This window comes from Gymnodraco acuticeps, unplaced genomic scaffold, assembly GCF_902827175.1.
Source record: "Gymnodraco acuticeps unplaced genomic scaffold, fGymAcu1.1, whole genome shotgun sequence".
NCBI classification, from domain to species: Eukaryota; Metazoa; Chordata; class Actinopteri; order Perciformes; family Bathydraconidae; genus Gymnodraco; species Gymnodraco acuticeps.
Genome location: NW_022990270.1, coordinates 3,176,792 through 3,187,881, shown reverse-complemented (window position 1 = coordinate 3,187,881; position 11,090 = coordinate 3,176,792). Strand labels below are relative to the sequence as shown.

General features: G+C 39.5%; 1 protein-coding gene across 1 annotated transcript; it reads left to right on the top strand.

Moving 5' to 3' along the window:
* The first annotated feature begins 326 nt into the window (after positions 1-326).
* Positions 327-9,014, top strand: LOC117549178 (secretory carrier-associated membrane protein 5-like). The gene is made up of 7 exons (XM_034220834.1): positions 327-503; positions 962-1,021; positions 1,105-1,224; positions 2,572-2,728; positions 3,842-3,943; positions 5,238-5,355; positions 7,956-9,014. The coding sequence occupies exons 2-7, from the start codon at positions 1,015-1,017 to the stop codon at positions 8,133-8,135; spliced, it is 684 nt and encodes a 227-aa protein (XP_034076725.1). The 5' UTR covers positions 327-503; positions 962-1,014; the 3' UTR covers positions 8,136-9,014.
* Positions 9,015-11,090: the final 2,076 nt, after the last annotated feature.

The window sequence follows — 11,090 nt, the reverse complement described above, 5'->3', positions numbered from 1 at the left end:
GTCAATGAAATGGTCTTTTTTCTTTTACGGTCCCAAAGTGAGACCCGGTCGTTAAGAGCGACGTTAGGTGACAGTTCGGTGTGAAACTGAGTAAACAAATGAATGAGGAGTATCCGCCCTTAAACTAACTTCACCGAGGTGCAATGGGGTTGGTAGTTTGCACTTTATCTCCACATTGTTTACTACCAACCGTGGGACGGGTTCAGCACCATGGACAGAGAGCGAAACAGTGATTGGGTAAACAAACAACATCCAGGATTAGAGTAATCCGCCTATTGGTCTGAATCAAAGTGACAGCCGATTCACGCACGGTGATTGGTCGAGAGTCAGCACACAGCATGTTTATTGCTCCGTTCATACTGTGCAGAAGAAAGTATTATTTCAGCGTTATAGTTTGCTTGCAGATATCCTCCGACTGGCAGTAGAGCTCTATTCACCACGCGGCTGAAGCTTTTATTGGAGACTGCGCACTTTGAGGAGAGAAACTCTGCTCTCTCGAGGAGGTAAGCAGATTACGTTTCTCGTGGAATCCGTAATTCCTTCCTATGATGGCCAGCTCTCTGTCAAAATATACAACGAACATATACAGCGAATACTGTCGCCTCATTTCAACCAGAGGAGTGTAGTTTACGCGTGATAGCAACAAGCGTGTGTGTCCCATGGTGTGTGCGTGTGTTTCAGTGAAACCGGAAGAATTCTGTTGTTAAAATCGTATCACCACTAGGGAGACGTTTTCTGGAGGGCTCACACATTAAATCCCCCGGTCTGTATGGCGACGCTAAACTAACAGCACCCTCTATCTTTGTCCATATAACATGGGTGTAGGCTATTTCTAGTAAAAGTTGAATGGTCCAACACCTATGACATGCATATGAAATTATTTTTCTATGGGGCATACAAGTTCTGCAGATATACACAGAAATAACTAAATCCTAATCTCCAGTTTCTCTCTATTTAACAGGCTTTGACAGGACTGAAAAAGAGTGACTCTAAAGAACTCCACACGTTATCCACATGGCAGGTCAGTTATTATACGCAATGATCTACTGGGAAATAATTGAGCGAATACTTTATGTCTAACCCTTGTGCAATTATTTGTGACAGAGCCCAACTTCCCCCCACTGCCGGGGTTTATTCCACTCAAGCCATGCTTCTACCAGGACTTTGATGAGATCCCTGAGCAGCACCGCAGCCTGTGCAAGAAAATGTACCACCTGTGGATGTGTGAGTGGCTTACAGCGATGTCGTAGTGTTTAAATACTGGTGTGGGATTTCCTGATACATTACCCAGGCAACAGAAGCTTACATTTGAACTATAATGCATTAAAACAACTTTTTTCTTCAGAGGCTACCTGACTCTCCAATATAAAAAGCCAGTTGTATCCACTAGGTGCAATAAACTGTCCTTTCCTCTGTGGTTAACTCAGTGTCATGATAAGAACTTTGTAACAGAAGGGCAATGGTTTACAAGGGTCCCTTTGGTCCAAATATCTTTTTTATTTATTGCCGAAGGCTGTGTTATCCTGACTGGTTTATTTGCTAATGAGTCATGGCGCTGACCAGATGGCCTTGGTTTGAGTAGAGCAGTTAACATTGAAATTGTGTTAAACAATTTTTGCCACAAGCACTTTCATCAAAGTTTATTACACCATAAACAAGCCGCACAATGATGTTTGTGATATTGCTCTGGTCGGGATGCTCCCTGTTGGTCCATGAAGGCAGAGTGCAGCGAGAGTCAAATAATTTAAAGCTGCTGCAACTTTTACACCGGTGCAATGTCGCTGGCGGAAAGGCAATATACAGTAGAGTAACATGAAGATAATGAAAACAAAATAAACCTGGGGTGTCCATGAAGGTTGCAAATGATTCTAGGCAAACAGAGACAAGTGTGTTTCAATATATCTGTATGATCCATCTCATTTAGACTTTACTCTGTTCATTCTACAGGTTGGTAAACGATAAATATAAGCAGGTATTCAAACTCCCAATCTGCTTTTGGATTTTCTTTCACTCTCTTTCTATCTGTGGCACATTCTCTGTAAGCATGGCATATTTGAGTGTTGTTCAGCATGAGCTTTTTCCTTTCTTCATTCTGAGCATTTTCTTTCTTGTGTCTAAATGATTTGAAGCCAACCATATTTTTTCTGTTATAAATTTGAGAAACTGAACTAAGCTCCTAAATAGCTGTCATGTTGCAGCTGTGTTTGGCCTCCTCACTCTCTTGTTAAGCACCCTCTTTTCTCCATAGACCAACATTTGAAGCCGATTGGCCTTATTTGCTGGTTTAAATAAGAAATATGGGACCAAAGCACATAGCTTTAATTAGATTTAAGTGCAACTTAAGCGCTGGAGTACTGTCTCATAACATTACTGAGAATTAATAGAAAAAAGGCGCCTGCAAAAAGGCTATTCAGGGAACACGAGCCATTTTGTGGCAAGCATCGCAATTACATATTTCACAGTTAATGCAGGCTGCCTTCATACCCTCACATCAAACTCTTTCCTGCATGTCCGTGTACTCAATAGATGTGTTTTTGTTGCACCTAATACACATTCTGTTTGGTCTCACAGTGAACAGTCTTACTCTTGCGGTGAATCTCCTTGGCTGCTTCGCATGGATGTTTGGTGGAGGTGGCGTGACCAACTTTGGGCTGGCTATCATCTGGCTCATCATGTTCACCCCCTGCTCCTATGTCTGCTGGTTCAGGCCCATCTACAAGGCCTTCAAGTAAGTCAAAAAGGAAGTACTGATATTAAAATATATAGTTTAGTCTCAGCTGTATCTTGTTATACAGGCGTGTTTCGTGTAGCTGTTATTTACGGGCACAGTTGTTTAAAGAACAAAGCAACACACAGTACTTAATAAATAACACACAAACCATAGTAATGTTGGACTATTGTGTAAAATTGCAATAGAAGGTATTTAGGCATCAAATACAATTCGGCTGTTGTGTGTTTTAATTTATCATTGACAATATAATATAGACCAAGTGACATTTTGTAGATGGTAGATTATTCCTGCTTAGTATTTCTATGAATATTGCTGGAGCCCTTTAATATGGTCTATGTTTCCTACTTCACTTTTTCGGTTGCTTAAAACATTAAATATGTTAGATCAAAGCACTACTACCAATATTTCCATCTTTGCCATGTAAGAAAAAAAAATCCTAATAAAACAAATGTTTCTCTGAATTTTTGCAAAGTCATTGTGGCTGCATAATGTACGATCATATTGTGTAATGGTCCATTATGGATGGAAGCTTTAAGATAATTCTTTACTCCATTCTCTGAAAGTGTTAAAAAGAAATAAATGATCCAATCATTCTCTAAAGACAGAAGTGCACCCGGAACATCTTCTCTCTCCGTGCACTGAAGGGCAGCGTGACATAACTGTACCTTCTGAGCCAGGGACAGACAATGCTCTGTCTAGTGAAGTTAATGAAGTCCTGATACAAAATGTGGGTCTTACCTTGCACTTTGGTGAAGATTAAACCAGACTGTGAGAATGCCAAGGCAGGGCAAGAAGACCGCAGTCCAGCAAAAGTCTTTCCATGGCTGTGTCATCACTAAAGAAATGCAGATGTGGTAGAATACCATGATTATAGAGTAGAATAGATAAATCATGACTTCCTGTGAAAAGACCTTAACACGATCAGCACATACAAATACAAGATAACCTGTGGCTCCATAATGGAGGAGGAGGCCTTTGTGGTGCTGAGTGGCATTTATCACACTGTGGGCTTGGGTGTCATCAAACTATCACACGAGATAAGATGTAGCAGTGATTCATTTTTGTATACTGGTGCAAATATTTCTTGATCATTCTGTTTTTTTTTCTTAGGACTGACAGCTCCTTCAACTACATGCAGTTCTTTTTTGTTTTCATGGCCCAAGTGGGCATCAGCATCATCCAAAGCATCGGCATCCCTGGATGGGGAGTATGGTAAGAGACATTATAAGAATATTTTAAAGAATATATTTTGTTTAACCCTCCAGTTGTCTTCGGGTCAAATCTGACCGATGTACTACTTTCATCAATTATAACTTTTTTATTTGACATTCGATTGCATTAAGGCTTTATGAAATCCTTCACAGTAGACATTTGAACGTATACAATTGCTGATCACCACTTTCATTGCATTTTGGATGATTTAGTCAACTTTGTAACACCCATGGTGTTCCTGGTCAAAAATTACCGCCATAAAGAAAAGGAATTAGTAACCATCCAGATCTGATAAAACACACACACACACACACACACACACACACACACACACACACACACACACACACACACACACACACACACACAGAACAATTTGACACATTTCCCGCTCTTATGTCCCCATCCTCCCACATGGATCACACCTGGCACACGCAATACATGTTCAGTGTCTATTCGTTGTATATTTACTGCAGTTGTTCATGTATACCAGTAGATACAATAATTACAGTTTGAAAGGGTGTTAAATTAAATTTGGTGATGATTAATGGTTATTGTGTTAATGTAATAGCAGGGGGGGGGAATGAAGACAATAGGAGGGTTACATGACTACCATTATCAATCTTTCTTTCAAATTATTTTTTTTTATGTTGAGTCTCGTTTTTTAAAATTAACATGTAGCGAGTAAGATCAAATATATTCTCAAATAAGTCATTACAATTAATAAAACTGTGTAATGCAACTCAATTACCAGAGCTGTGATTCATTCACTGTTATGCATGAATGAACAAAAGGAATGAGAGGTTGTTTTAATATCATTAGAAAATCTACTTTTGAAGGACACACTCTGAGCTTAAGCAGTTAGTCTTTCTTTTAAATACTTTGTTCGCCGCTTTCATTAAGATGACACTGATGGGACATCAGAGATGGCCCTCATATAACTTTAACGAGAGTCCTGTTATCAAATTTTGAGAGGCCGTTAAAAGGATCCACAAAATGTCACCTCACTCATGATGATCAGAAATTAATATTATGACAGCCTCCATAAAGTTTATAAATGTCACCATGTGCAGTTAGGTATTCTCTCGTATGAGCTATAACACTTTGAAACTTTATATGGCAGTAGTTAAAGTCCACACAAATTAGTGGCATTTAACATCCAGATGTTCAGCGGTGGTGTCATGATGAGAGACACCAGACAAACCAATAACATATAATCATGCCTTGTTGTATTCATAAAGAAAATGTGTCTTTTTAATGAAATTCTGTTAATGGTCATCTCTCTCGTTTTCAGCGGTTGGTTGGCTACCATCTCCTTCTTCTCCTATAATATTCTGATTGCTCTGGTCATGTTGGTCCCCACCATCATGTTCACTGCAGTCGCCTCACTGTCCTTCATTGCCCTCACCAGGGTAAGGATTCAAATTGTGCATTCCTGCAAAGCGAAATTTAGACCGGCAATTTATAAGAGTACATTTGCCGTCCTTTTCTGCCAATTCGCTATATATACATTTTTTCGGCCAGAAGTTACCAATATTGTTAGAAAATATTTGTAAATGATGTTCAATCAGGAGAGACTGTTTTGATGTAATAATACATATTTATTGCGCAGATGCACAAATTAATGTAATGGTAATTTTGGCGATTAGGCCCCGTTGTGCAGGAAGTATCATTCAGGAGGGTAGAGCCGATCCGATGAAACCCCCCTGGGGTCTAGACACTGGTGGTGGTGAATGGATAGTTGGGTCGGTCTGGAGAGGAGTGGTTTAGCTAGACCCTGGATTCAGAGGGACAGGAGGTGAAAAGGGGTGGAGGAGGGTTGCGTCGAGTCACCTGAAATGACAGCTGTCAAAGGGGGAAGAGCAGATTTAAAAGTTTGACAGAGTGTTATGATAGGCTCTTGGGAATAGAGCGAAGTGATTGGTTAAGCTGAAGAGTGTCACTTATTGAGAGGAGAGAGAGTAGTAACATGGGAATATAAATACATGAAGAGTAAAGACGGTCTTCCTGGTTGAACTTGCGCTGAGCTTCACTTGTTAGTGCATGAATTAAGTTTGATTAATATATCAGTCAGCATTGTTAAGGTTTACAATTATAAATGCCAGAATCCCAATATATCATTTGCTGGACCAAATCATGTTTCCCTTAATGTACTGCGGGAAAAAGATTTTAGGAAATACAGTTTCATTACTCTAATGCACATGAGGTAATAAACTAAAATAATCTAAACAGCTAATCTTCCACCCATGAAGCCGTGTTATTAATACATTTTGAAACCCACTTTCAAAGTTATCATTACCACAGTTTTTTATTCCAATATATTATTTGCCGTACCAAAAAATGACCCAGTAGGAAATACAGATGCAAAAAAAAAGATAATAACATGAACTAACCAAAACCACTAATCTTCCTCACATGAAGTTGATAACTTTTAAAACCCACTTTCAAAAGTCATTATCATCCAACTTTTCAATTGTTTACATATTATTTTCTGTACCAAAAAAACATTCCCCTTACAAAAAGATTCACTGAGTAGTTAATACAATTGCATATCTCTATACAACCCCTGAGATAAAAACATGAACTATGGTAACTAAAACCATTAAGCGTCCACACATGAAGCTTTGTTGATAATACATTTGTAAACCCACCAAAGTTATTATCAACCACATTTTGAAATATAATTATTTGCTGTATGTAAGAATGTTTCCCTTACGAGATTTACTGAGCTGGAAAAACAGTTGCATGATTTAAAAAAACTCTGAGAAAATAACTTAAAGGTCACCTATTATGCAAAATCCACTTTTTCCTGTCTCTTCTACATCAACATGTGTCCCCTCTTCTTCATGTCTCTTCTACATCAACATGTGTCCCCTATTCTTCATGTCTCTTCTTCATCAACATGTGTCCCCTCTTCTTCATGTCTCTTCTACATCAACATGTGTCCCCTCTTCTTCATGTCTCTTCTACATCAACATGTGTACCCTCTTCTTCATGTCTCTTCTACATCAACATGTGTCCCCTATTCTTCATGTCTCTTCTACATCAACATGTGTCCCCTCTTCTTCATGTCTCTTCTACATCAACATGTGTACCCTCTTCTTCATGTCTCTTCTACATCAACATGTGTACCCTCTTCTTCATGTCTCTTCTACATCAACATGTGTCCCCTATTCTTCCTGTCTCTTCTACATCAACATGTGTCCCCTATTTTTCCTGTCTCTTCTACATCAACATGTGTCCCCTATTCTTCATGTCTCTTCTACATCAACATGTGTCCCCTATTCTTCCTGTCTCTTCTACATCAACATGTGTCCCCTCTTCTCCATGTCTCTTCTACATCAACATGTGTCCCCTCTTCTTCATGTCTCTTCTACATCAACATGTGTCCCCTATTCTTCCTGTCTCTTCTACATCAACATGTGTCCCCTCTTCTTCATGTCTCTTCTACATCAACATGTGTCCCCTATTCTTCCTGTCTCTTCTACATCAACATGTGTCCCCTCTGTGGAAAGAGATTCTAAACGTTTCAGGAACAAAGATTCTCTCACTTTTTGTCCTGATCCATTTATATAAAAACCTGTCTGAAAATGAGCTGATCAGATGTTGGCCACTTTATGATGTCATAACAATGTTTTGTCTTGTGTCATTAGCCAATCACCAAGGTAACCCCCCCCCATACCTTATCACCTGAATCTCCTCCTAGTGCACCATTGTGTTCTTTCTAACCAAATCTCTCTCAGAGGGGCGTGGGGAGGGGCTCCTTATTTTCATCTAAAGTAACAGATAGAGAATCAGCACTTTTGAAACAGGCCTGAAACAGAGGGGATTATGGGTAATGCTGCAATGATGTGTTTGGTGTTTGGAGCCAAACACTTCAGAGACATGTTTTGATATATCTGAGACCTATAATATATTGATGAGAAACAGTATCATAGGGGACCTTTAAAATAACTAAAATCACTAACCTCCTGTGTTGATATTAACTTGTGAAACCCTAACCCGCATTCAGATCCATAACTTCTACCGTGGCAGTGGGGGCAGCATGTCCAAAGCTCAGGAGGAGTGGACCACGGGGGCCTGGAAGAACCCCCACGTCCAGGCGGCAGCGCAGCAGGCGGTGGTGGGGGCCGCTACCGGAGGCATGCAGGAGCAGCATCCGAGCCCACAGTACAACACCAACCAGGTGTAGAGGTGTGAAGAAAATACGTGACAGTTATGCCAACATTTAAACATCAGGGTTAGGAAGATGTTGTCATGTTGTGGTTATTAAGTGGAACACAATTGCATATTTTGACATCCAGTTTTACATAAAGTATTTATCACGGATGATTTCAAGCAATTTCATCATTTTGCAAAACAAATCTCTCTGTGTGAAGCTGTTTTGTATCTTCCCGTGTTTAAGGGCACGCTGGGTTTTTTCTGTTGTGAGGTTGAAATGAAAGTAGTTTTGAATGTTTGTCACTTTAGAGTGTTGTTTTAGGCATTTTGACAAAATAAAGCAAAATGATATTTTTTGATGTACAATAACTTTGTGATGATACAGATCTTTATTTAGTATTTATGTAGCTATAGTGCACTATGTGAGAGATACATATGTTTTCAAGTGACTTGTTTTTTAATTCAAGGGCTTACCAAAGATCCAATGTAGCATTGCTGATTGACATCATGCTAATTTATGTGACCTCTGCATATTTCTATAGAATGAATGTTTGCACTATTTGTTGTGTTAAAAATAACTGTATCTGTATCAAAGTCAGACAGTATTGTTGCAAGAGTTCCCCTAGATTTAAATATAAACAGAACATTTCCTTGTACCTTTGAGTTGACTCTCTGATGTACTTCCTGTTGGACATTGGTGGACACTGAAAACATCAGATATGTATCACAGAAAAACAACATCAGTGTTAATGGTTCTATGCAAATTCAGCAGAAAACCAGTGAGCTATCTGACCAATGGGCTTGAACTGAATGTACTTTTTAAAACTGTTATTTCTTTCCTGCATTTTGGCTGTTTGACCACTGAGAGGCGCTGATGGTTCTGGTATGAAATAAAAACACGTACAGATTACCTTCATTCATCCTTCACGGATCGTAGTCTGCATTTATAACGGTCCCTTCTATTTCCTATTTTCTTTAACGCTGTCTCTTTTTTCTCACTCTCTCCTTTTCCCTCACACTACATTTGTTTTTTAAATCAAGGACACCTACTCATACCAACAGACATCGTGAACTGTGTTAATTTGTGCTCTGTTTTAGTAGTAGGCCTACTCTGCTTCAAATTGACACAGCCGTGCGTATGTTTTTTTTTTTTTTAAAGTGGCTGTCTTTTTGAAAAGGGGGTGAAAAACGTGCTCAATGGCACCTCAAGGACAGTCTAAAATGAATGGCAGATAATCGCACTCTCACTCCTAACACCAGTCACATTTAATTTATGATACATAGTAAGGTGCATATGTCTTTTAAAAGATAACAACATGAAGTAACAATTGCTTTTATCTTATGTTTAGGGGAGGGCGATTTGACAAGCTAACATCAGGTTAAGTTAATGGATATCCCAAAATGTGTTGTTCAATCATTTTGCCAAAATCCATCCATCCATCTTCTCCCGCTTATCCGTGGTCGGGTCGCGGGGGTAGCAGTTCCAGCAGAGAGCCCCAAACTTTCCTTTCCCTGGCGGCATCAACCAGCTCTGACTGGGGGATCCCAAGGCGCTACAGGGCCAGCGAAGAGATATAATCCCTCCACATTTTGCCAACATATGTGAGTTTTTTTTTTAATCATCTATTCTGCTCTAAATAGATAGATTGTGTTCTTCATTCTTAGGCCGAGTTTGAGGATCTTATTGTTTTGAACACCTTACCTAAAATCTAGAGACAAGCTGCTAGGTTTAACCAGAGCCCTAGAGAGATAATTATTATCTCTCTAGGGCTCTGGGTTTAACGTGCACACCCTGAACACCCTGAGCTGCAGTTGCTTTGCATAGAGCCTCTTTGTTTCTGGTTTCATTTGGTTTGCCCCATTTAATCAAGACATTGCACTCCATCATTAAAATGTGTTTTTAAATAGTTTCCAATACATTACACACAATGCAAATGAATCTGCAGCCCATTTAAACACTGTTAAAATGGGAGATGATAAAAAAGGAGGCTCATTCTTTGCCTTCAGGTGGTAGTATTGGTTCTCTTTGATCTTCTAATAGTCTCCCTTACTGGCCACCGGGGGCACTATATGACCTTTGTTTTTGTGCCCTAATGAAGTCTACTTGTGCATAAGAGACCTGAGATAGGGTGAGTGATACATGACTGATGGAAAAAGTGCTTTGTAACACTGACGCCAGGGCAAACACAATGTCTACCTTGACATCCTGTGAGCAGATGACCATTATATAATAGATTCGTAATACACCTTAAAAGGATTTATCTGTGGATGTCCTCTGTCTGCTTCTCCCTGAGTGATAGAGTTACTTTGAAGAGAGGAGGATGGAATTATACAGCGATACAGATACCCAGAGGACCCAGCAGCAGCCACCAACAAACACTGTAATTGCCACACACATGGAAATCTCTTGTGACAAGTGGTGACAGTAAAGACTTTGCGCCTTCAGGTAAACAGGACAGGCTGTCAGCTACAGAATAAAGTCATTGATTCATAACAAATCAAGAATGCACAGATGCTTTTCCTTTTTAAATTCAATTCTGTTCACTTGTCAAACATGGATGGAAAAACATCCAACTGCATATATCTTATCATCTCATTCTGGCCGGAAGAAGAAAATGCATATCTAGCCAGATGTTATCTTCCCGTACAAGCCAAGATTGTTTCCTGTGAGGAGAGGGGGGGTCAAATAGAACTTCCAAAAGGCCTCAACCCACTCTGACTTGTGTACCAAGGGCTCGTGTTTTACAACATTTATGAGAGGGTTTCTTGCATTGGTGTTTCTATGTCTGATCGTTTTGGACAAACACACATTTATATAGGCACAAACATATTCATTTAAACCGGCTGTAAACACAACACCAACATATTAACACCCTTTAAGTTGCCGAACTAAACAAATAACTGCTTATTTATACATGCAGTAGATACGGAGGGACATTAGCATTCATTTGGTTTTGTGTTTATGACCACCTGAGGAATAATCAAT

What these genes read in the sequence shown, in the direction of transcription:
- LOC117549178 (XM_034220834.1), top strand. An exon ending in AATGTACCACCTGTGGATGT is followed by an intron (nt 1,225 to 2,571) that starts GTGAGTGGCTTA and finishes TTGGTCTCACAG; the next exon opens with TGAACAGTCTTACTCTTGCG. An exon ending in CCCATCTACAAGGCCTTCAA is followed by an intron (nt 2,729 to 3,841) that starts GTAAGTCAAAAA and finishes TTTTTTTCTTAG; the next exon opens with GACTGACAGCTCCTTCAACT.